The 27,416-nt window shown below is 36.7% G+C and overlaps 3 protein-coding genes and 1 long non-coding RNA gene across 5 annotated transcripts; 1 reads left to right on the plus strand and 3 right to left on the minus strand.

Annotated features, from left to right (window-relative positions):
* The first annotated feature begins 389 nt into the window (after positions 1-389).
* LOC109166700 lies at positions 390-2,012 on the plus strand. Of its 2 annotated transcripts, none has more exons than XR_002051709.1 (2): positions 390-1,418; positions 1,510-2,012. XR_002051709.1 is itself a non-coding variant. In XM_019315596.1 (2 exons), the coding sequence occupies exons 1-2, from the start codon at positions 1,407-1,409 to the stop codon at positions 1,924-1,926; spliced, it is 426 nt and encodes a 141-aa protein (XP_019171141.1). In that variant the 5' UTR covers positions 390-1,406; the 3' UTR covers positions 1,927-2,012. The 2 variants fall into 2 exon arrangements, 1 of the variants encoding a protein (XP_019171141.1); XM_019315596.1 differs by having other exon boundaries at positions 1,513-2,012.
* Positions 2,013-4,303: 2,291 nt separating this feature from the next.
* Positions 4,304-4,832, minus strand: LOC109166701. The gene is made up of 3 exons (XR_002051710.1): positions 4,791-4,832; positions 4,514-4,689; positions 4,304-4,415 (listed from the first exon to the last, which is right to left on the minus strand). It is a non-coding gene; the product is annotated as an uncharacterized LOC109166701 (long non-coding RNA).
* Positions 4,833-5,459: 627 nt separating this feature from the next.
* Positions 5,460-7,282, minus strand: LOC109166641. The gene is made up of 8 exons (XM_019315533.1): positions 7,216-7,282; positions 7,012-7,108; positions 6,798-6,922; positions 6,639-6,726; positions 6,416-6,500; positions 6,053-6,331; positions 5,740-5,847; positions 5,460-5,660 (listed from the first exon to the last, which is right to left on the minus strand). Exons 1-8 carry the CDS (start codon positions 7,280-7,282, stop codon positions 5,460-5,462), a joined length of 1,050 nt encoding a protein of 349 aa, XP_019171078.1.
* A 17,848-nt stretch (positions 7,283-25,130) lies between these two features.
* On the minus strand, positions 25,131-26,600 carry LOC109166642. The gene has a single exon (XM_019315535.1). The coding sequence runs from the start codon at positions 26,598-26,600 to the stop codon at positions 25,131-25,133; it is 1,470 nt and encodes a 489-aa protein (XP_019171080.1).
* Between the last annotated feature and the right edge of the window lie 816 nt (positions 26,601-27,416).

Below are 27,416 nucleotides of genomic sequence, written 5' to 3' on the forward strand. Positions count from 1 at the left end.
GAAAAACATCCAAGAATTACCCATCAAAATGCATAATGAAAAAATAAAGTATTCCATACAGGAATTACTCATCAAAAAAATTTCCAACATACAGGAATTACTGTTTTTCTCACTTTTTCAAGCTTGAAAACACATTCTTCCTTTCTTTGAACTCTGAGTTGATGAAAATTAATCAAAAAGAGACCTTTTAATTGATGTGCCATCATTCGCACTCACACAATTGCTTCCAGCAACCTATTATGCAAAAAATTAAAAAAAAAAACATAGCTCCTGATCATGAATATAAAACCATGCATTAAAATTATAAACAAAACACATTATTGAAGAAGTGGGGGCTTCCTGCAATATGTTGGTTTTTGTGGGTCTCGCAAGAGAGAAAGTGAAGAAGATTAACTACAGATTATTAGAAGATTAATGAAATTACTTACAAATTAATCTTCTAATTACCTACAGAAGAAACTAATTAAAAGATTAACTACAGATTACCTACAGATGAACTACAGATTATTAGAAGATTAACTACAGAAGAAACACAGATTATTAGAAGATTAACTACAGAAGAAACACAGATTATTAGAAGATTAACTACAGAAGAAACTAATTAAACTAATTAGAAGATTACATACTGAAGATTAACTACTAGAAGAAACTATCAAACGACCTACGTAGTAAGGCAGACGACCAGATCCAGAAGATTACCTACAGACGGAGTAGTGGACTGTGGACGGTCGACCAGCCAGAGACAAACAGACGGACCTGGCACACCGCACACGACCAGCAACGATCGACGAGCAGGTGAGCAGACGGCGAGCGAGCGACTTGGCGTCGTTGGCGACGGCAGAGGAGAGGAGGGCGGGGTCGGTAGTCGCCTCACGGAGTAGAATGAGAGAGGAGAGGAGGGCGGGTTCGGCAGTCTGATACTGATAGGGACCTAAAGTTAACTTCTTAAGTCAATTTTAATTTTAAAATTGAGATAAGGGTCAAATAGGCCGTTAAAGTATAACAAAAAAAAAGTAATTGGACCTTCAATATATAAAAAATTTTAAAATTGAGATAAGGGTTAAATAGGTCCTTAAAGTATAACAAAAAAAAGTAATTGGACCTTCAATATATAAAATGTTTTAATTAAACCTTTTAACTTGTTATATTAATACAATTTACCTATTTTACCTGTAACCTTCATGTTAATGTTGATATAGCAGTCACGTGGATTTGAAAAGAAATTACCTATAATGATGTGGACTACATTTAAAATATATTTAATATATATTATTATTAAAACTAAATAAGTAAAATAAATAAATAAAACCCTAAACTAATCCCTAATCCCAAATTTTCCGTCTTCTTCATCGTCGATGTTGTCCATTTCCGGTCGGTGCACGAGGATGTGATTCTTGAGCCTTTGGATGTCGTCCCAGGTAAGAATGAACGTGACTCAAACCTAGTTGGTTATTAATGGAAGACAATGGACGTGTGTGTCCTCAATTTTGGTGTTTTTCATGTTGTCAGTAGGGAGGAACTCCAGGACCAGCACAGAGTCGTCGTCCTCGCTCCAAAGAACTCGTGCATTACGACAACGTTTGGGCAGTTCTGGAGGGTCTGCAAGGCTTCGATTTCGCGGAGGGCCGACTGGTGATTGTGGTTTTCCTTCAAGGCGACGGTGAGTTGAGTTCTCTCTCTCCTCATTGTTTCATTATAAGTGGCGATGCTTACGGCGGTTCACAATGGTCCTCGTCGGCTAGGGGAATGATTCTTTGTCCGGTCGTCGGTGTTTTGATGTTTTTCATGTTGTCCCAGAACAGTGCTTCCAGTCCATTCGGATCTCTGATCAATGCTTTGTCGTATGACGACAGAAATTCAGGTTGTAACGACACAGAAGATGTTTTCTTGTCGCCGAGACTAGAGAAGATTCCCAGGCCTTCATGAAACCGAAGGTGCTACTAGTGTCGCCGGTAGCATGATGGTTGGTCACGCCGATGCAAATCCTGACGTCCGGGAATAGCGTCACTTGTAGCGCAAACACGAGAGCTACGGCGGAACAGCCCGGTGCACGTGAAGTCGGCGGTAAGGCCAGAACAAGAGGATTACACGTTGTTATAGGTAGGTTTTTTTTTTTTTTTTTTTTTTTTTTTTTTTTTAAGTCCACGTAGCTGCTATGTCAGCATTAACCTGAAGGTTACAGGTAAAATGGTTTAATTGCACTAATATGACAAGTTAAAGGGTTCAATTGGAGCTTTTTATAGATTGAGGGTCTAATTGCTCTTTTGGTTATACTTTGAGGGCTTATTTGATCCTTATCCCTTTAAAATTTTACTAGTATTTGCACCCATGCGATGCACGAAATATATTTGTTATAATATATGAATTATAATTTGCTTCATATTAGATAGTGTAAATTTTGACGTTGAATTAAGGTTTGTATGAATGTTTCGAAATTGAATTAATTGGTCTCACTATCTTTATGTGTAGTAATTTAATTATAGAAATTTTTGTAACATAATATATATGTAATATGTAGATATGTAACAATTTTATTATATTGGTGCACACAGAATAGATAATATAACTGTATGGAATTACAGATTGTTGAAAACCTCTTTGTAGACGACATTAGTAGTAGTAACAGAAGTTTGTCCATCCTCGTCTAGAGCTAAAACCTTAAGGCCATCAGGATGAGTGACTCGGGAAAAAACCACGTACAATTAACCGTAATTATAGACTGGTTTTTTCAACAATAAGCCAACCTGAGTTAGTGTTCGACCCTAGTTTTTGTTGATAGTCACTGCATATGCTAGCATCAACGGGAATTATTTACGCTGGAACTTGAATGACAATCTCGTATCAGAAGGGGTGAGAGACATTCGTGGTATAAGAACTTTGGTTCCTTGCTGCGTTCCATTAATTATTCTTGCTTCGACAATATGATCCACCAATCTTGTAATGATGAGGCCGTACCGTTACAAAGACCAAGAGAGTGGTCTATGTTCCGCAGTAACATAACAGGTGCACCAACCTTTATTGTTAATGAATGATTTAGGAAGTCCATACAATCTCAAGCTATTTAAAAATTCAGGAGTATGTACTTGTGAGAGATTATCACCATCTGATTCTGCCTTACACAAAGAGTCACAGCTTAAATACGTCTGGCCTTCTGCAGTGTTCATGTCACACATATACTGATTAATTTGATCAACAACATCTAAACTCGGTGAGAGGATCGCTCGTCCTTCTAGGTGCGACTCTTCTAGCATTCCATAAACTTTGGTGGAATATCGATCTCAAACAAACCATTGTTTACAAACCCTATAATCTCATCTCCGATGTCTGCAGTCCATCTTGAGAACCAATCAACCGTCTGTCTATCTTCATTTGAAGCTAAGCTCTGTAATCTCAAGTTCTTCATGAGCCTCAATACCTTACAATTCCCCCAGAGGTATGAAGAATTAATAGTGGCTCCTACAATCATTGGTCTTGTTACTTTTGGAATTTTAGGGAATTTTTTTTCTTTTAATATTCCAAAAAATAAAAGGAACTGAAGGAGCCTGATTTAGGTGTTTATTGAAAACTTATTTGCTATATATGATTGGATTGTGCACCAGTTTTGTTGAAAGTTCAACCTGAAATTTAGATAAGATCAAAACTTGGAAGGCTAATAATGAAACTCATCAGTACTTCATTCTTGTGTTTCTTCATTCTTATTGCAGCTCTTTGAAAACATTAACTCAACTCTGATGTTATTTTTCAATGGGATTCAAACTCGTAACCTTTTTTTTTTTTTTTTTTTTTGAGGAAGATAGAAAGTAAAAAATTGTTAAGGGATAGTTTATTAATGGAGGGATACATATGTGGTTTGGTGCTACATTATAATGAAGGGAAGGGAAGTCAACTTACTGGGCATTTGCCAGCTGTGTTGTGAATAAGAACAGCTACTTAAATGTGTTACTTTATTGCCTTGGAGACCTTAATTTCTTGGTTTCAGTTGGTGTTTAATAATGGCCTGCAGATATTCAATTCTTTTCTGATCTGCTAAATCTATATTCATATGTAATGGCTTCCAGACCACCAGAGATTTTGTCAATAAAGATTGTCTTGAAATGGCATAGGTATCATGTATTGTGTAACCTCAAAAGAACTCATCAACACACACGTCGATAAAACATAAAATTTTTACAAGGAAAAAAGAAGAAGAAAAAGAGGGATTTCTGTGTTGTTGTTTGAATTGAAGTGTATCTACCACTGTAACATGGCAATATATATATATATATATATATATATATATATATATATATATATATATATATATGAGATTTCACTATTCCAGTTTTTGTGTGCTTACTTGCTGGGAGGGTGATATTTACTTCGCTTCTTAATTCTGATCAGATCCCACCAAGCGAATTGAAATGATCCCATGCTTCCTGGTTGAAATAACGTATGTATGTATGTATGTATTGCAGATGTACAGCAAAAAGGGACTACTACGGTGGTGATATGATATATGTTATGTTGTGCTTACCTGTAGAATGTCAAAGACTTTCTCTGCAATGTATTTTTGATGAGAAGCGACTCCTTTTTGTTGGAGCTTATAGGGTGCAAATACTGCATGGCTTTCTGGTATGCTCTCTTCACTGCACTTCCTTCTATCAAGTCCACCAGAGGCACGGGCTTCCATCCGCTCTTGGGCCAAATAACCTTTTTTTTTTTTTTTTTTTTTTTTTTTTGTGCAAATCAGAGCTGATTACAGTTATGTTCGAATGATATCGATCCAAATGTCAAAGTGGAGAAAGAATTACTAATTGTAAGGTCGAAAGTAATGACCAAATATTTCGTTTCCTCCCCTGTGACCACTGCTGAATCGTTGCATCTGAAGCCTGCATTGAAGTTAGTTGCAGGCAGGCAGTTATTTACGGTCACAATTAAGGCTTTCGCCTGTAATTTCAACTCGATTAGTTCAGATATTACAAAGAATAGGAGTTACTTTCATGTACTGAGATTCACCACCCTTCTGTAATGGTTTGCTCTCATCTTCATCCTTCTTTCCTGAGGACTTGCATTTTCATGATGAGGTACAAATTGCTTATCTTACATTAGTAAAGTAATTTGTTTGATTTGAATTTTTGAATGCACTCTACACAACATTACTCATAACCTTTTGGTTACATCTCTACCTCAAACTTGAAAAGTGACTATTATTTGTTTTACCTTCATGTTATCTTTCATAAATGATTTTATTTTTCAACAGAGCCAGAATGAGTTTTGGAAGTCAAATAGTCTGCATAATTTCAATGGTGAGTAGTAAATACCTTTGATTTGTAGTCCCAACTATCTTGATTTGACATGCATATTTTCCTTTAATTGTGCTTCTCATATGCAGTTTTGTTTGCTAAGTAAAAGCATTACTTTAATAGTGCACTAATAAATACCTTTTATTAATAGCCCCAACTCATGAATGGTGTATCCTTTCATTGAAATGTTACCGCAGATATGGTTGATGAGAGTCCATAATCATTAACCATATTTAAAGTCTTAGGCTTCTTTAAAGTCTTTGAAAATGATGAACAATCGATATTTATTCTCTTCAAAGACTGCTGCTCAGGAGTGCTTTCATCAAGAGAGATTAATTTTGGATTAGATAATGATATAGCTTGCAGTGGTTCAATCCCCTGGTTGGAAAACAATTAAAAACATTAGCATTAAAAACATTTAAAACACTGTATAAAAATATGTTAAGATAGTACAAACTTGTTCAAAATTTTCATTGAACTCTTTTTCATCAGCAAGCTTCCTTAACCACACTTCCTTGTTCTCCTTTATTGACTGAAGTACATACTCTCTCATCATTTTCCACTCCTAGAACAGTAAAAACAACATTTCCTCTATAATTGAATTGTTCCTATCATGTGACTATCTTGAATTTCATTCTCTTTCCAATCAATTCTTGAATCTCATTGGGCATACAACCCTCCTATGTGAATCAAATAAACATTAAAGTAGAAATTATAAAACTGGTAAAATTATTACCATTGTAAAAAAACAAAGTGGTGATTTCACTAACCTTAGAATATTTCACCTTCAACTCGCTAGCAGTGACTCCTAGTAGAGGCGTACACACATTATCCCAAAGTATTAGTTCACTATCTTGATCATCATCAAGGATATCAATCACCAATTTATATTTTATGATTCCATCTGGCCACTTTTTGTTACATGGCTTACAATACATTTTGTCCTCACTTTGTTGAAGTTTCTTCCCACAGTTCTTATTCCTACATGAAGTGAAATACCAATCCTGCTGAATATCACGAATTTCTCCAAATACCCAAAATTGTCCAACCTACAAATTTTATTTCAAACACGTCTAATCATATGTTGAACGTTAAAAGGAATCATTTAAATATTTAGTATAAATGATTATGACCTTCTTTTCGTCATGAATATCCTTTAAAGAACTAACTGTGATATTCTGAATTGACATAGCTCCAACAGAACCGCTTCCAATGAGTCTAGAACTTGAACTTATACTCCGCATAGGATCGGAGTAAAGAACCTAGGAAAACTATTTAAAACAAATATGTTGTAATCGTTGAAGATGTTATCGGTTACATATTATATGGCGTTACAAAAGTGAAATGTGTCAATACCTTTCCTTAAAACTGAAAAACTCAAGGCATTCGTAATTGAACAAAATCTTAGTTGCCGTATAGGAACTGGAAATCTTGACCTCACCATCTAATATAAAAAACAGTTTTAAATAAGTATATTTGACAAAAAAAAAAATCTACCGTTGTGTTATTACTCACCATCAGTCACCCTTTCTCTACATAGTTGTAGTATAACAATCAATGGATCTGTTAAAACAACATCATAGAACGACAACACCGAATCCACATGCTCGTCCCACAGAGTTACCCTCAATCGACTTTCTCTGAATTAACAGAAATTGATTTCGTAATAAAGGGTATATATTTATTTCTACAAATAAAGAAGACATAACAATTATACAAAAATACATACCTACAATCCTCAATGACGAAATCAATCAACCTTTGAGGTTTTTTATTAACTTGAATAACATTAAGCTCATAAATCGAAACTACACGGCCAATCAAATCTGTGGAAACAAATATAATCGAAATATTGAAAAAAGAAATGACATAGACTAATATGAAAGAGTAATAAAAATAACAATATGTATAAAAGTTATTGCAATGATCTTACCAATTAATTCGTTACAATCAACACCTCCTGGAGCCTTCAAGGACCCAAAGTCCTTAAATTTAAACATGTTTTTAGGAAAAATTGAATCATCTTGATCCGAGATTTTAATCATTGTGTCACTATTTGCTCTCATAATGAATTTGTGCTAGCACGTCTTAAACCTCAAGCGAGCTGTGTGCACAATGAAATTCTGAATGACATACACTTTCCCTTCGATCAAAACAGTAGCAAATTTGTCCACATATTCTTTTGGAATTTGTAGATGTATGCATATTCCCTACGGGAAGCATTGATTAATTACAATTGATAAATAGATATTGAATAAAAGAGAAAATTATGGTGTAAATAAATTATAAATTCAATACATACCTTATAATCATGGAATAAGCATTCCAAAGTTTGGTGGTTCAATGGCGTGCACTGATATTCTTTAGAAATATAGAACCACATTAACCTAATGTATATAGATGTTTTTGTAGTTCTAAGAGAGAGATCAGATGCAGAAAGCTGATTAGAATACATGGGAATTCAACCGTACGATGCAGTATTGTGTATTGATTTTATATGTAGGTAGATGAAGAAAACATAGTATTGAGTATTGTGTTTGTGTACTGATTTGATAAGAAACTCTGACCAAAAGATGTAGCATATATATATATATATATATATATATATATATATATATATATAACAATGTACACGGTTTAGTAAGAAAGTAAGGGAAGAAATCAGAATCAGAATAATATTATTGAATAAAGGGAAGAATTTACACCGATTTTTAATACACGGTAAACCTGATTCTTAGGAGGATTTGAAATTGCAAATTAGTAAAAATCTATACACGGTGATTACCATATTTAATAATCTATATATTATAAACTAATTAATTAATTAATTACCTCAATATTTCGTCTTTCCAAGACTATGTGGTTTAATGGTACCCGGGTTGGACTTTCATTTGGAAGATTGTGAGTTAGAGCCTCAGTGGAGGCTTTATTGTATATGAACATATACTACATTGTAATAGAGCCAGTAGCATTCAAAAAATTAGTCACACATGGAATATTTATGAAATATATATAGAGTATAATTATATACACACAATTATGAATATATAATTTCTATAATTAATTTAATTTTATAATATTCTTTCTTTCCATAACTAATTAGTCAAACACAGAATATTTATGAAATATATATAGAGTAATTATATACACACGGATTTGAATATATAATTTATATAATTAATTAAATTTTAGTCAACTAAACTTCGCACAGAATAAATTTTATAAACTAATTAATTAATTAATTACCATAAACGAATACATAATATGTATGGTAACGCGTTAAAATTGATTTTAGTCAATTGAGTAATTATTTTGAATTACACGGCTTAAAAATTAATAATCTGTACACGGTAATTACCATATTTAATTTTATTATTATTATTATAGTAATACATAATTTTCTATATCTCTTGCACGGAATATGTATGAAATATGTTAGGAATATTTCATTTTATAGATCGACGGATATGAATAATATATAATTAATAGATAATTACTATAATTAATTAAATTTAGATATTACGAAAATGTCTCTAAGTTTTGCTATAATTAATTAATTAATTACTTTAATATTCTGTGTTTCCATAACTAATTAGTCACACACAAAATATTTATGAAATATATATAGAGTATAATTATACACACACGATTATGAATATATATAATTTCTATAATTAATTTAATTTTATAATATTCTTTCTTTCCATAACTAATTAGTGAAACACAGAATATTTATGAAATGTATATATAGAGTAATTATATACATACGGTTATGAATATATAATTTCTATAATTAATTAAATTTTAGTCAACTAAACTTTACATAGAATAAATTTTATAAACTAATTAATTAATTACCATAAACAAATACGTAATATGTATGGTAACACGTTAAAATTGATTTTATTCAATTGAGTAATTAGTTTGAATTACACGACTTAAAAATTAATAATTTGTACACGGTAATTAGCATATTTAATTTAATTATTATAGTAATACATAATTTTCTATATCTCTTGCACGGAATATGTATGAAATATGTTAGGAATATTCCATTTTATACACACAAAATAAATTTTATAAACTAATTAATTAATTACCAAAAACGAATACGTAATATGTATGGTAACATGTTAAAATTGATTTTATTCAATTGAGTAATTAGTTTGAATTACACGGCTTAAAAATTAATAATCTGTACACGGTAATTACCATAGTTAATTTAATTATTATAGTAATACATAATTTTCTATATCTCTTGCACAGAATATGTATGAAATATGTTAGGAATATTCCATTTTATATATCGACGGAATAGAAATTTCATACTAAATAAATTGTAGGAGTAAAAATAATAACAAATAACATAACAAACATAAATTGTTGACATATTCGTCGTTATTCTTCTTTAAGCAGAATCCTCATTATTTCAATCCTCATTATCTAAATTTCCAACCGGAGGTTCAGGCACCTCTTCATCCAGAGAAACGTGAAAGTTAGAAAAATTGAAATACGTCAATAAAGTTATATATATATATATATATATATATATATATATATATATATATATATATATATATATATATATATATATATATATATATATATATATATATATATATATATATATATATATATATATATAAACAAAACAATGTAAGTAAGCAATAGACCACATCTTCAGCAAAATCATAATCTTCTCTGTCATAAACATGTGTTGGGAAATCTACATCTTTCAATACTCCTACAGAAGTTCTATCACAAAACATCAACATATGCCTGAGATTAGAAGTTTTGTTTCTATACTCATTAATTATAAACCACCCCAAATCTATTGATTCGATAAACTTTGCCTTCTTTAAATTTGTTGAACCACTTTTGAACATACAATCGTGGAATATGCATATGTATAAAAGTTCTCTGAAATTATTAAAAAAAAAACATATGCATCAACTAAAATTTTTTAGAAATACAAAATATAAAGATTAATATTACAGTAAAAAAAAAAAAAAAAAAACCTCTACATCATGTACTACACACTCTATAGATTTAATGGTTTGAGAACCTATTGTCCCTGGAAGACGAATGACACGAAACACTCTAAACCTGATGTTATTCCACTGTAGTCCTACACGAAGTTGATTACCAACAATCTCAGAGTGAAGTTCAGCTGCCATTGAGAATCAGTGTAAAAAGGAGACTACAAAAGAAGAAATACGTTTGTAGGTGACAACTTTGAGTTTAACAGAATAGTGGGTTTAGCAAATCCTTAATTATTACTATATTTAATTATTTAATTATTACACTACTACCTAATTTATAATCCATATATAAATTATTATTATTGATATATATTGTTATTGATATTATTATTAATATCAACATATACATCTATAATTTCGGAGGAAATTGTTAATAATATCACACGAAAATAATATATTTATTAATGACCTAATTATTCTTTCCATAAACAGAATATATATGAATTTACACACACAACTTAAGCACAAGACTCACACACCTTAAGCACAAAACTCATGCACTTTAGTTTCAACAACAACTCATACAACAACTCACATTAAGTACACACTCACACACATTAAACACAAAACTCACACACGTTAGGCACAACACTCACACACCTTACGTACAAGACTCACGCACATTAACATTACACACTCACGCACATTAATTAAGTACAAATCTCAGACACATTAAGCACAAGACTCACGCACATTGAGTACTGTTAGGACATAAATGTGTGGCTCAAAATCCATGAAGAATTAGTCTTCCACAGGTTGCTGTCCACGTCGCATGCATGGCTTTTTTCTCTTGCACGTTGTCGCCGAAATAGCTGCCTCTCTCCTTAATGCCGCATATCTCTCTCATTTGCATTGTATAAATAGTTTAGTCCAGTTGCTTTGTAAATCACATCAATTCAACATTTGAATTCATTCTTCTTCTTTCTTTGTCCCTCACGTATCATATATATATATATATATATATATATATATATATATATATATATATATATATATATATATATATATATTATACTTTCCCATTTTAGTAATTATATTTTTCCTATTATTTAACTTCTATAATTCTCAATTTTCGATTCTTCGCTTCCGCATTATTCCGCTATATTCCTAACAAGTGGTATCAGAGCGGTTTAATTGAGAATTATTTTCAAAGATGTCGACTGTTACTAAGTTCGATATCGAGAAGTTCGATGGGGAAATTAGCTTTTCTATCTGGAAGGTTCAAATGGAAGCCGTTCTAACCCAGAATGGTTTGAAGAAAGCGCTAGCTGGGAAGAAGAAGAAACCAGCTACAATGACAGATGAAACTTGGGAAGATTTGGATGACAAGGCACGTTCAACCATCCTTTTGTGCCTGTCTAAAGAGGTTCTACGTGAGGTAGTAAGTGAGACGAGTGCGTCAGATTTATGGTCCAAGCTGGATACGCTTTACATGGCCAAAACTCTGGCGAACACGCTGCGTTTGAAGGAGCGTCTGTACACAATCCGTCTGACGGAAGGTACTTCTATTAAATCTCACTTGGATGAATTCAATTCTATTTTATTGGACTTGGAAAATATTGATGTCATAATTGACGATGAGGATCGTGCTGTTTTATTGCTTGTCTCTCTCCCTAAATCATACAAGCATTTCAAAGAAATTATGCTGTATGGTAATAGTAGTGACACCCTTACTTTCGACATTGTTAAGTCAAACCTATTGTCCAAAGAAAAGTTTGACTTTGAAATTAACTCTGAGGACAAAGGTGAAGGCTTGACTGTAAGGGGTCATTCACTTGAAACAGAGAGTAGCAATAAAAAATCTAGATCCAAGTCCAACAAATCATGTAAGTACTACAAGAAGCATAGTCATGATGTGACTGAATGCTTCAAGCTGAAAAACAAGCAAGAGAGAGAAAAGAAGTCCGCTGAAGCTAGTGTTGTTGAAAGTGATTCAGATGGTGATGTGTTGTTATCTGTTAGCTCTGGTGAGAAACGAAGTGAAACCGAGTGGATTTTGGACTCTGGTTGTACATTCCACATGTGTCCCCACAAATATTGGTTTATCTCTCTGGAACCGGTTGATGGTGGAGTTGTCTTGTTGGGTAATGATATCCAATGAAAGGTTACTGGAATTGGAAGTGTTCAGATTAAAACTCATGATAACGTTGTCAGGACTCTTGCCAATGTTCGGTATGTTCCTGATTTGAAACGCAATCTGATATCCTTGGGCACCTTGGAATCTCTGGGGTGCAAGTACGTAGCTGAAGGTGGAGTTTTGAAGGTTATAAAAGGTTCTCTTGTTATCATGAAAGCTTCCCATTCCGGAAGCTTGTACGTTTTGTGTGATAGTACTGTGACAGGTTCAATAGCAGTATCCTCATCGATGTCTGATGCATTTACTAGCACCGCACCTCTCGTCGAGCCACAGCGAGAGTATTCCATTTCTATGGATCGTCCTAGGAGGACAATTAAAAAACATGCTAGGTATGCTAGTGATTATGAAACCAATTTGGTTGCTTATGCTCTTTCAGTCACACAGGAAGTTGATGGTGATCCATCCTGCTATTATGAGGTTCTTCCTATTGCTAAGTTCAAGCCGTGCTTGAGTTTAGTCGGGCCGTTCTAGTTGTTAATTCCCAAAGTGGATTTGATCCAAGGTGGAGACTGTTAGGACATAAATGTGTGGCTCAAAATCCATGAAGAATTAGTCTTCCACAGGCTGCTGTCCACGTTGCATGCATGGGTTTTTTCTCTTGCACGTTGTCGCCGAAATAGCTGCCTCTCTCCTTAATGCCGCATATCTCTCTCATTTGCATTGTATAAATAGTTTAGTCCAGTTGCTTTGTAAATCACATCAATTCAACATTTGAATTCATTCTTCTTCTTTCTTTGTCCCTCACGTAGCATATATATATATATATATATATATATATATATATATATATATATATATATATATATATATATATATCTTTGTTTTCTCTTTTTAAGAGATTAATATATATATATTTTATACTTTCCCATTTTAGTAATTATATTTTGTCATTTTATATTTTCCCTATTATATAACTTCTATAATTCTCAATTTTTGATTCTTCACTTCCGCATTATTCCGCTATATTCCTAATAAGTACAAAACTCACGCACATTAATCAACCGCACAACCGCACGGGAAGCATTCAACCGCACCGGAACCTTTCAATATATATATATATATATATATATATATATATATATATATATATATATATATATATATATATATATATATATATATATATATATATATATATATATATTATTAATACTAGTGTTTTAATGCGCAAAACCATATGCCCAATATTTATATTTTTTTTTTGTCGGGTCGGGGTGTGGGGGGCCCTTAGGGTTGGGGTTCATCCTTTTGAAAGAATATTTATATTTTTTAAAATAACTAATAAATCCATACTAATTAAAATTATATGAAATCAAATTTATTTATTATAATAATCCAATATATAATATTTACAAAAATCATTAAAGAATATAAGAAAATATATGGTGGATGCATGTGCATGGTAACAATAACAGAAAAGATAACGGAAATTATAACGGTAGGAGTATTTTTGTCCAAAAAATTATATAATACAACTCTAAAACAAAATGATTAGCATTAAAAATATGGACATAAATGAACGATATAACTTTGATTGAGACTTATTATGTTTTTATATTATACATATATTATATATTATAAGTTTATATAATGGGGATTCGGGAACGGGGTGGGGATCGAGGATTATGGACGGGGTCGGGGAATTGGGAAATTTTTCTATCCCCGCCCCCGTTCTCCGAAAAAAATCCTGAACTCACTCCCGTCGGGGCGAGGATCGATTTTTCCGTCGGGACGGGTTAAATTGTCATCTCTAGTCATTAACAACACTATGCTTGGCAGTATATATATATATATATATATATATATATATATATATATATATATATATAATGTGAATCACATTATATATATATATATATATATATATATATATATATATATATATATATATATATATATATATATATATAATTTAAAAGGATTTGCATTAAACAAAACTTTATGTTAACTGTACATATGATAATAAGAGCTAATTATATATGTTACTTACAACGAAAAATTGTCAAATTTACTCCTAATTAGTGCTCATATTTAATTTATATCTTATCAAATAATGTGAATCACAAGCATATTAGTTGAAGTGAGTTAAAAACAAACAGGGTTAGCAGACAACTAAAACAAAAACATGAAACTAAACGTGTATCTTAACAAGTTTAAAAATAGTAATTTAGCATCAGGGCCCTCTCTCTCGGTTCTCCGTGGAGAGTTTTTCTCCCTAGTCATCTAGGGCGGTTGTTATTAAGTCGCTTTTCTCGTTGTTCTTTCCCGTCTTTCACTCTCACCCTCTTTTCGTGCTTTGTTGCTGGAAATACGGTGGAGATGGACGTAGCCGATGTGACGGGGGACGATGACGGCGGACTGGCGGTGCCGTTGGAATTGAACATCAGTGTTGAGCGCTGGGAACTGTTAGGGCGCTTCCTCACTGATGGCCCTATCAAGTTTGACCACATGCAACAAGTCCAGGCCTCTGTTTGACGCCCGGTCAAAGGTATGCGTGTGACCCCTTTGGAGGACAATCTATTCCTGTTCCAGTTTCCCCATCCCAAAGATATGCAACGGGTGTTGGACGACGACCCTTGGTCGTTCGAGAACCAGACGCTTGTGTGTAAATAGCTTCCGGCGGGTGTGTCACCAGAGGAGGTAGCTCTGGACTCAGTCACTTTCTGGGTCCAAATTCATGGATTACCGGCCATTTATGCGTCGACGGAGTTCCTTGGCAAGATAAGGGGTGTACGTGGGTACCTTCGTTGCGGTCGATCTGAACAACTTTGGAGGCAACTGGTGTAGCTACTACCGGGTTCGTGTGGCTGTAGGTGTGCACGCACCTCTGAAACAGCGGATGCGGCTTACGCGTTGGGATGAGACGCCCCAATGGATAACATTCAAGTACGAGCGACTAAGTACATTCTGTTTCTGTTGTGGTGTATTAGGGCACTCGGATAAGTTTTGCAAGCGAGTGTATGATGAGGATATACATGCGCATGCATACCCTTACGGGCCTTCTTTGCGTGCGGGTCCTCGTAGACAAGCGCAGGCGGTTGGGGCCCGATGGCTTCTAACCGAGTTTCCAAAACCAGAAACGATGTCTTGGGAGGAAGGTGCTATCGAAGCCCATACGGCGTTGGCAGTGATTGACCAGGAAGGAGAGTTGCATGGTGACTTGAAACGCCGAAGGGAGGTATCTCCAGTTCATGAGGTGGCAGTGGGTAAGGATGTTGTGATGTCGGAAATCCAAAAAAAACTTGATTCTGGCGGGCCTGGAGAACCAGCCCCGCCATTCCCAATGAGTTCTCTAAGTTGGAACTGTCGGGGTCTGGGTAACCCCCGGGCAGTTTAGGAGCTAGTGGGCATTGTGTCCAGACAGAAACCCATGTTTGTTTTCTTAATGGAGACTAAGGCAGTGTTGGAGAAGTTAGAAAGGGTGCGAGTTCGTTTGGGTTTGAAGGTTTGATTAATGTAGATAGAGTGGGTTTGAGGGGTGGTTTGGCCTTCCTATGGAGGGATAAGGACGCAACTTCGTTGTTGGGGTTTTCGAATAATCATATTGATATGTTGGTCTCATTACCGGGGAAACCTCATTGGTGATTAATACAGGCTTCTTTGGTTTTCCGGATCGATCTCAACGACAATAATCTTGGGATCTCTTACTACAGCTCAAAGGGTTCTCTAATCTTCCTTGGGTTGTAGTGGGGGATTTCAACGATATTACTTGTCAATCAGAGAAAAGGGGTTTAAATTCACACCCTAATTCTCTTATTCAGGGGTTCAGTGAAACTTTGCAGGATTGTGGTCTATTGGATTTGGGCATGGTGGGGAACCGTTTCACCTGGGAATGGGGTCGAGGTACGAATGCCTGGGTTGAGGAGCGCCTAGACCGCGCAGTCGCAACAATGAGCTGGTGTGACATTTATGAGGACGTTGTGGTCATAAATTGCCTCATGTTCGAATATGATCATAACGCCATTTTTCTCGATCTAGAGGGGGTTCCTGTACGTGGGAATCGCAAACAGTTCAAGTTTGAAGCAACCTGGTCGTTAGATGAAGGATGTCGTGTTGTGGTTGAAAGTACTTGGAGGCGGTCCGCCGGCAAGGCCTTTCAGTTGCGGGTATCGGAGTGTGGACGGACATTGTCGCGGTGGGGTAGCGAACACTTCCGCAGGTTTGCTACCAAAATTGGTGCTATTCGACGTAAATTGGAGCAGATTCGTGAACGTAGGGATGAGGAATCGGTGGCAAGGTACATTGACTTGGAGAAATAGCTGGGGACTTTAATGGCGCAGGAGGGGGTGTTTTGGTGCCAAAGATCAAAACAGTTATGGCTGAAATGTGGGAACAATAACACAAAATTCTTCCACAAATTGGCGACAGCTCGGAAGCGGGGTAATCACTTGGTCCGTTTGAGGAATGCCCATAATACATGGGTTGATGGCTCTGGTATGACGACGAAAATCATGCACTATTTCAATACCATCTTCACGTCTACAGCTTCTCATTCTGACACTATCCAAGGTGTGCCGCGCCGGGTGACGGAGGACATGAATATACAATTACTACGGCCTTTCAGATCAGAAGAAGTTAAGCTTGCTCTTTTCGATATGGCCCCAGATAAGGCACCGGGTCTAGATGGCATGACCCCAGCCTTCTACCAACGGTTTTGGGGCACTGTTGGTCATGATCTAACTGTTTTTGTTTTAAATTGTCTGCGTACTTGCACTATGCCCCCAGGTTTGAATGAAACGAATGTCGTTTTGATCCCTAAGAAAAAGGTACCCGAGAGGGTATCTGATCTTCTGCCGATAGCCCTATGTAATGTCGCGTACAAGGTGACAAGGTGGTGGCAAACCGATTGAAGGAGGTTTTGGATATGATCATTTCCCACTGTGAAGGATTGCACCACCAAGGCGATTCTTCTTAAAGGACCTACCTCGGGCGGCTTATACAGGTTGCTGGTCTCGCGGTCACATTTTGCGTTCATAAGTGCCCGTGCATCATCCGTAGTATGGCATCAACGGTTGGGTCACCCGCATAGCCGTGTTCTTTAGCGTGTACTACAAACTTGTCCAGTCACTCCAAATAACACCAGTTCATCAAAAGTGTGTGCAACCTGTCAACTTGGTAAATCGGCATGGTTTCCTTTAGATAGAGTACCCACTTCTAGTAAAAATGTTCTAGACTGCTTCTGGTTTTTGTTACTTTATTTTATTTGTAGACGATTATTCTAGATTTTGCTAGTTTTATCCCTTACGGCTGAAATCCGACATATATAAAATTTTTAAGTTGTTTTGGGTGATGGTAGAACGCCGGTTTTCGCGTTCTATCGAAGCCATACAGTCAGATTTAGGGGGTGAGTACCGCCGTCTCCATAAAGTCTTTGAATCCCCTGGCATTGTGCACAGGCAATCATGTGCCTATATGCACAAACAAAATGGCCGAGTTGAGCGCCAGAATAGACACATTGTCGAAACCGGTTTGGCATTACTCGCTGAAAGCTCGGTCCCACTAAAATATTTGGATTATGCCTTTGAAACAACCACTCACCGAATAAATTGTCTCCCATCATCCGCAATACAATTTGAAAGTCCAAACTATCGTCTACACAAATCTCCACCGACATACATATTCTTCTGAGTCTTCGGGTGCCGTTGTTTTCCCTATCTATGGCCCTACAATCGACACAAGATAGAGTTTTGGTCGGCACCCTGTGTCTTCCTAGGTTACCCGATTTCATTTAGGGGATACCGTTGCATAGACCTAACCACTGGAAAGACCTTTATCTGCCGTTATGTCCAGTTTGATGAATCAGTCTTTCCATTTTCTACACAATCATCTTTGCAAGTCCAAACACGTCATGCGGCTAGCACTCTGCCCTGGGGATTCGGGCCCATAGTGGTTCACAATCAGCCCGCACCAATACCCATGGAACTCCTGCTGGTTTAGGTCCTGGCACCCTTGGCTTTGGAGGAAGCCGGACCGCCTACCAGGACCCATACTACCCAGGGTCAACCACAACAACAAGGGTACGTCATGCGCACTCGCCGTAAGACCCGATGCACGGGTGAACAGTTTTTTGCTCTTAATGCAACTGTTGACCCAACTTGCTACTCTCAAGCCATGGGGCACCCGCAATGGCGTGATGCCATGGATCAAGAGTTCAACGCCCTACTCCATAACAACACCTGACGGCTCATATCGGCTGAGCCGCATATGAATATCATCGGCTGCAAATGGGTTTACCGCACCAAACGCAAAGTCGATGGGTCGATTGAGCGCTATAAGGCGCGACTGGTTGCAAAAGGGTTCAACCAAGTAGCCGGCGAAGATTTCTTTGACACATTTAGTCCCGTAGTCAAACCAACTACGGTATGCATATTGTTTTCTCTTGCAGTGTCAAACAACTGGTCACTACGGCAGCTAGATGTCCACAATGCGTTCCTCAACGGGCACCTATCTGAAACCGTCTTCATGAAACAACCGCCTGGGTATGAAGACCCAACACATCCAAACCATGTCTGCCACCTTCAGCGGTCCCTATACGGGCTCAAGCAAGCACCACGAGCGTGGTTCAAGCGATTACATGAGTTTCTACTTTCTGCAGGTTTTTTGGCTTCCAAGACTGATGTATCACTTTTTCACTACACCACCGGGAACTCTCGGGTCTTTTTGCTGGTATATGTTGATGACATCATTATGATGGGCAACGATCCAGCGTTGATTGATACATTGCTACACCGCCTATCCACTACCTTCAAAATTAGGGACATTGGCGCCCCGAGCTTCTTTCTGGGCATTGAAACTCTCAAGGTTGACGACGGTCTTGTCCTTTCTCAGCGTCGCTATATGGGCGACATTTTAACCCAAGCAGGAATGTTCGATTGCAAGTCCCTCTCGCAACACCAACTGTGGTCACTCAGGCAGCTACTCCGTCAACTCAACCGTTTGACAATCCGACACAGTATCGTCGGATTGTAGGGGCTCTACAGTACCTAACTATCACTCGGCCGAACCTTTCGTATGCGGTAAACCGATTGTGTCAGTTTATGCATTCTCCCACCGATGATCACTGGGGACTGCTAAAATGTGTCCTGCGATATGTCAAAGACACACAGGACTATGGTTTACGCTTGTCAGCTTTGTCCTCTTCCGACATTCATGATTTCTCAGAGTCGGACTGGGTTAGCTGTTCGGTTGACAGGAAATCTACTAGTGGTTATGCAGTGTTTTTAGGGTCCAATCACGTCTCGTGGCTCTCTCGCAAGCAACACACGGTGGCTCGCTCCTCGACTGAAGTCACTTGGGTTGTCTCATTACTCCGAGAACTCGGTCTACATTCAGGTAATCCAGCAACTTTGTGGTGTGACAATCTGGGAGCCACATACCTAGCTGCTAACCCATTTTTTCATGCACGGACTAAACATGTCGAGATCAATTATCACTTTGTCAGCGACAAGGTGGCGTCACGAGACTTCATCGTTAACTTTGTGTCTACGAAGGATCAGTTGGCCGATATATTCACAAAGCCGCTGCCAGCACCGCGTTTTCAGGTTCTCCAGGACAAGCTCAATGTTGTTTCAATTCCCTCCAACCTTGTGCTTGAGGGGTGTGTTAATAACAAGGTTGCAAAACTCGGCCGCCTAGGCGCTAGGCGGCCCCAAGCCTTGGAGTTTTGGCCAAAACTCGGCCAGCCGCCTAGGCGGCCTGGGCGGCCAAACTCGGCCAACTCGGCCGAGTCGACCGATTTCGTCCGATTTTGACCGTTTTTGACCGATTTTGACCGATTTTGTTCGATTTTGACCGATGTCGTCTTTCATTAATTATTGATTTTAATATTATTATGACATTGTTACTTATAAATTATCATTATTTCATTTATTTAGATGTGTTATTTGAGTGAACGTTGAAAACAACCTCATTAAAATTGTCGAACTACAAGTCTGTTACTTTTTTTTTTTTAATTTTTTTGGTGCCCGCCTAGCGCCGCCTAGGCGCTGCCCGGCCGCCCGACTAGCGCCTAGCGCCTACTGCAACCATGGTTAATAATAATAATAATAATAATAATAATAATAATAATAATAATAATAATAATAATAATAATAATAATAATATAGTATATACTTATAGACATGTGGTGGTAGTTTAGTTGACTTTGCCTAGCCTATTGTATAGGAGAATATTATGTTAACTATTACTATAGGACTCTATTGTTGTACCTAACCGCAAACTCAATCGATTCTGAACCTGTAACATTCATCAACAAAATAAGTCTGTAGTTGGTTATCTAAGTAATTCAAGTTCAATATCAGAAAAATCATTTGAATAGAACTGTGCCAATCGAATTAACTTATCTTTATCAAACATAGAAATTGAATTCCTTGGATCAAAACATGCCACACATAAGAGCAACTCTGTATTCTTCTCATTGAAACGGTTGTTTAGCTCTTGGAGTTGTAGATCTAAGACCACATAAAACTTTTCAACACAGTATCTATGAAGATGAGTCCTTTCTTCAAAATTACGGCAAGGTCTTCCAGGAACTACATAAACTTCATCCATATTAGGTATGAGAATTGCATGCTTGTTGCAAAATAGTGAAACTTCTTTTAAAAGAGCTTCCCACCCATCATCTCTCATCATTTGCAATCTTTGTTTTGAGACATCAACTAGTTTCATGGCATTCACAATGTTTTGATCTTTCTTTTGTAATGCCTGTGACAAGTCATTGGTAATTGCTAAAACATCCTTCATTAAGTGCAAAAAGAATACAAAATCAAAACATAGGACATTCTTCAATACTCTAAATGCTTCTAGCCTTTGGTTTGGATCTTGCCTTAATTCGTCAAGAACATCAATCACTAGAGAAAATAATTTCAGAATGCTCACAAGTGCACCATGATGAGATCCCCGATGTGTATCACCATGACGTTGTAAAACTACTTCTTGATTCAAACTAATTCCTGTTTTAATTGTATCAACAGAAATTGAATCAATCAACATCTGTAATTGTTTGTCTCGTAAGCTATCCCTTCACTTACATGAAACACATACAATATTGCACAATTGTGAGATAGTGACAAAAAAATCTCCAACATCCTCATTTTTCTTTGCAACACCCACAAGTTCTAGTTGTAGTTGATGAGCAAAACAATGAACATAAAAAGCACTTGGATTCTCATTCATAATCAAATTCCGAAGACCATTGAACTCACCTCGCATATTACTTGCTCCATCATAGCCTTGGCCTCGTATTCTTGAAATGCTTAATCTATACCTTGTTAGAAGATCTTCAATTGCTACTTTAAGAGACATAGATGTTGTATAACGAACATGAGTAATTCCAAGAAGACGCTCAATAATATGCCCACTCGAATCCACATACCGAATAAACACAATCATATGCTCTTTCGCTGATATATCTCTTGAATCATCAACTATTATTCCAAATAATTTTCCACCAAGATCATTGATTATCATTTCAGTTGTCTCACTTGCAATTGCATTAACTATATCTTTTTGAATGCAAGGAGAAGTCATTTGGTGATTTTCTGGTGCATTTCGCATCACTACTTTGGCAACATCTTCACTATTATCTACAAGAAATTTTAAGACTTCAAGGAAGATTTCCCGATTAAGAGAGTCGTAACGTTCATCATTTCCACGAAAAGCAAGTCCTTCCCTTAAAAGTAACCGGATGCATTTAACTGATGAAGTCAATCGAACACGGTAGTCTTATTTCGATTGCTCCGAGTGTTTTGATACACAAACTTGTAAGTGTTACTCTTGAGTGATTAAATCTCGACAAGCTTGTACGTTCCCTGTGAACACTATTATGAATACCAACATGTCCACGCAACTTTTCCGGTCCTTTTTTCCAATTGTTGAATCCTTCTGTGACAAATGATTCTCCCCCAGCTTGTTGTCCACTACTTTCATCTTTGAATAGATAACAACATAAACAATATGCTGCATCTTCTGATACACTATACTCCAACCAATTGCTATGATCTTCAAACCATTTAGGATTAAATCTTCTATTAGCACCCGTAATCACTCTAGTAGGAAATACATAATTTTTTGGTTGACAAGGACCCATTTGTAGATATCGTCTCCGCACAATATCTCTATCATTGATATGATATTCATATATATTTTTCCTTTTACCCGGATCAACTTCAAGTTCATCTATGTTAACTTCAATACGAGGCCTTGTACTTGACACTTCGCGACTACTTTGACTAGATGAATCCCCAAAATTTGATTTTCTTTTGAAATTTTTTTCCATAACTAAATCAATAAAATACAATATTACTAAGATTTAGGAAAATTAGGGCAATACTAATAGAAATTCATAAATCAATTGAATTATGTATTCAAAACTAATAGAAATAGTAAACTCATGTATTCACTGCCACTAAATTGACTAGGGAATACTTTAACACTAAACTGTAAACTCATGTATTCTGTATTCACTACCTCACCAAATTAGGAAAAGTCTAAACCATGTATTCAAGATTAATAGAAATTCATAATTCATAAATCAATTGAATTATGTATTCAAAACTAATAGAAATTCTACCCATTTACTGCCTCACGAGTCACGCCCTCACTAAACTCACGGCCGGCAAACTTCTCACAACTCACATTCATAAATTATAATTGGTAATTCTTAAATTGATAAACAAATTCATGTATTCAAGTATTCATCAAAGCACATACATTAAATTGATTTTAAAATAAAATTAGAGTAATTAGGGCAAAAATAAAAACATGAGTATTGAGACTCTGAGAGGAGACGACTCAAACGAGAGGCGCTGAGAGCCCGAGGGCTGAGGCGGTGTCGTCGCCGCCTGCCTGCCGGACGCCAGTGTTCTTGCTGTCGTTACTGATCGGTAAGGCGGAGAAGCGAGAGAAGCGAGACGAGTCATTGAGAACCAGAGAAGCGAGAGCTGCGAAGCCTACGATCTATCTGTATTAGGTAGAATAAGGAAAATAAAAAAATTATATATATAATAAAGCCCCAAAACGACGTCGTTTTAGGGCTGTATAATTTTTGGCGCGCAGGGGGGGGGGGGCAGCTGCCCCCCTATCTCTCCGTCACTGTGCATGACCATGGTGCGGCTTTTGGTTCTGTGATTCGCAACCATGAGGATACGATCGTAACAGCCTATGGTGGAAGATTAGAAGGTGTCTGTGACCCGTATCTTGCGAAAGCTTTGGCATTCAATGAAGCTCTTTCCTAGGTCAAGAGTCGACCATAAAACTTGTTTTTTTATTGAAACTGATTGTCTTAATTTATGTTCTAGTTTTAATTTTGTAAAACAAGACCTGTCATATGTAGGTATGATTATTAAGCAATGTCATGTGATTGCTTGTGACATTCGCAACATTTTGGTTCACCATGTCAAAATGTCAGCGAATCATGTGGCTCATGCGTTAGCTCGGGCGTTTGGTTCAACCTCTGTCCTTGGTGTGTGGGAGTCTATCCCTCCTGGTTGTATTACGCGCTTGCTTTAAAATAATGCTCCTTTGGTTTTCAAAAAAAAAAGTTATATATGTTTGTGTGTGTGTGTGGGGGGGGGGGGGGGGGGGTGGTTAAATAAATCAATAAGAATACAAAAATGTTCACAAAGTGTCATTAGCATAGGTGGTTTCTATAATGTTAAGATGATTAAGTGGTTATGAGTTTGATTTTTGTAGTAAACATTAATTTTATAAACATTAATTCAAACTTCAATTATACAAAATATATTTTTAAAAAATTTGGGGTGGGGAGAAAAGTGGGTTATGGTTGGCCCGCAGGTTAGATGGGTCGGGTTGAAAAATCCTCTACCCAACCTGTCAAAAATAGGGATGTCAATTGTACCCGTACCCGACGGGGAACCCGATTCCCCGCCCCTACGGGGATGGGGATGGGGACAAAAATAGGGAATCGGGGATGGGGATGGGGGCAACTTTGAATTCCCCGCCAAGGACAGGGGCAGGGATGGGGAGTACTCTCCTCGCCCCGCCCTGTCCCCGGTATATGTATGTATGGCCACACAACACACAAATATGTATTACTTTGTATATAATATATATAATTTTAGAAGCATTCTTGTCATTGTAGTATATTTAGATAGCATGTTTAATTCTAAAATATTGAATACTACTTTAAGTTGGAGATGAATATATATGCGTTATTTATTTAAATATTTTTTAATGTTTAATTTTTAATTTTTTTTATAACTTATAAACGGGGTGGGGATTCTCCATCCCCAAATAATCCCCGTGGGGATGGGGACGCGGGGATCTTTTCCTTCCCCGACGGGGATGGGGACGGGGACGGGGAACGGGAAGAAAGTCGGGGATGGGGATGGGGGGTATGTCCCCCCCGCCCCATTGACATCCCTAGTAAAAAACATGGGTTAAACGGGCTCAACCCAGCGAGTTGGACCCGTTTTGACGGCTCTAATTGGATTAATAGTAAAATAATGTGCAGATATAATTTGTTGGGTTGGGTTTCCCTCCAATGTAGAAAATAGCTCATGTTTGGACCAAGCCTTTTTGTATCCACCATATTTTTGTTGGACCACCACTCATCTTGAGCCCTAAATCTCCTAATAATAATAATAATAATAATAATTATTATTATTATTATTATTATTATTATTTTGAAAGCAAAGTTGCGATTTTTCATTACTGTAAATGTGGAATAATAACATCAGGAGGAATCTCGTCCCAAAACATAGTGGTATCCTGATCAGTGACCATTGTAGCTAAAGTATGAGCGATAGTATTTAAACGTCTAGGAATAAATCTAATTTGACATGAAATAAATTGTGCCATAACCACTTGACACTCATGTACCACAATTCCAAGATATGATCTAGGTAGTGAGCCAACTCTAGAAAGATAGGATTGCAAGACCGAACAATCCGTGAACATAGTAGCCTCCATCACATTATGTTCCCTCACCCACGATAACGCCACTTTACATGCTAGAGCCTCCGTTGTGATAGCATTTTCACAAAACAGAAGTTGTCCCCTTGTTGCCGCCACAAAAATTCCGGTCCCATCCATTAATACCGCCCCATAAGATGTCGTCTGTGATAGGGAGCTCCATGCCGCATCGACGTAGCACACTGGACCGTGCACCATACTGGGAAGCTGCTGCATGGCGTTGGAATGTTGCTGCATGGCGTTGGAATGTTGCTGCTGTGCTGTCTCTGGTTCCCGCGGCAGTGCTACTGCCCAGGCCGCAAGGCTTGCTTTGGCATAATTCCACGTGCTTTTCGGCGGCTTCATACACCCCTCCCAAACCGCAGAGTTCCGCACACTCCATAGATGATATAAGACTGCAACAAATTTAATTAGATTATCCAACGTTAGCACAGACATTGCATTCTGAAACCACTCCACAAAAGATCCCCCAACCACAGAAACTATATCAAGACCAGAAACATTCCAAACACGACAAGCATATTGGCATTCAATCAAGCAATGCATAATATCTTCGTTAAAATCAAGACACATTGGGCAGGCTAAAGACACATCCACTCTTCTACTTGCCAAGGCAGATGTAGTTGGCAAAATTCCACTTATGGCTCTCCACAAAAAAGTTTTCCATCGAGGCGGCACATTCAACTTCCACAATGCATTCCATCTATTAAATCCAGTATTATTTTGTATCTCCCCCACAACAGAACGATACGCACTTTTGACAGAATATGACCCATTATGCTCCTTATACCAATACCATGAATCCTCATAGCCCAGACAAACAAGCACCCTGCGGATTCGGTTCACATCGATCGGGTCAAAAATATCATTCAAAATATCCAGGTCCCAAGTACGAGTATCCTGATCAATCAAACATGACACCCCTGCTTCATAAATATTATGTGGTAAAACAGTATGGATTTTGTAATCCAAATCCAAAAGCCAAGGGTCCTTCCCTATCAATGTTGACTCTCCATTACCAATCCTCCTCCTTATACCTCCACAAACAAGTCCATGGGCAGCCATAATACTCCTCCAACAATAACTTGGGTTATTTCCCACAGTGGCATCTATAAAATCAGTTTTAGGATAATACCTTGCCTTATATAATTTTGCAGCTAGAGACTCTGGCTTTGTGAGAAAGCGCCATGCCTGCTTCCCCAACATAGCAAGATTATTATTATTATTATTATTATTATTATATAATTATATAATAATAATATAATAATAATATAATAATATATATAATTAAGGATTATGGAAACAAAAAGTGAGGCGATAGTAGGCAGGCTTTGTTTGCTAAGTTGAGAAAATGAAACCATTTTCCTTCTTTTGCTTCACTCTTCAAGGAAACTAATTTCCTTGTTTTTGTTTCATTCCAATATATATATATATATATATATATATATATATATATATATATATATATATATATATATATATATATAGGGTCCGGATCAGGTGAGGACCTAATCTTAGGTGAGGACGTGAGGACTAATCTAGACCATTAAATCAGAATGATGTATGATTGAGATTAAAAGAAATAAATTACACGGATTAAGAAAACAAATCCCTTTAAAATATTAAAATATATAAATTTAGGGTAAATCAGTCTTATTAAAAGATGTGCATTCCTATACAAAATGTTGTGTATTCCTATACTGAGTGTTGTGCATCAATAACTTCATTATTGTGCATTCAAACCCCGCCAAAAATTCATACAGTGAACATCCAATGTTCTACGATGCATTGAACTATGTGCTATAATGCACAACTCCCTAGCCTATAGTGCACAACTTACAACACTAGGTTGCACAATCAGCACACACGAATGCACAATCATACTACCCAGGCATTTATACATATAAACGACAATCCAAATATAGACAATATTATACTCAAAAGAACAAGCAAAAAAAAAAAATAAAAAATACTGATTAGTTTGCATGGGCGAACACTCAATCAATGATGAAGAAATCGCGG

Source organism: Ipomoea nil, unplaced genomic scaffold (assembly GCF_001879475.1).
Source record: "Ipomoea nil cultivar Tokyo-kokei standard unplaced genomic scaffold, Asagao_1.1 scaffold3104, whole genome shotgun sequence".
Taxonomy (NCBI): Eukaryota; Viridiplantae; Streptophyta; class Magnoliopsida; order Solanales; family Convolvulaceae; genus Ipomoea; species Ipomoea nil.

What these genes read in the sequence shown, in the direction of transcription:
- LOC109166641 (XM_019315533.1), bottom strand. Translation starts at nt 7,282, where the DNA reads ATGTTTAAATTTAAGGACTTTGGGTCCTTGAAGGCTCCAGGAGGTGTT. An exon ending in ATATTCATGACGAAAAGAAG is followed by an intron (nt 6,332 to 6,415) that starts GTCATAATCATT and finishes TAAAATTTGTAG; the next exon opens with GTTGGACAATTTTGGGTATT. An exon ending in TGAAGGTGAAATATTCTAAG is followed by an intron (nt 5,848 to 6,052) that starts GTTAGTGAAATC and finishes TTACTGTTCTAG; the next exon opens with GAGTGGAAAATGATGAGAGA.
- LOC109166642 (XM_019315535.1), bottom strand. Translation starts at nt 26,600, where the DNA reads ATGTTGGGGAAGCAGGCATGGCGCTTTCTCACAAAGCCAGAGTCTCTA.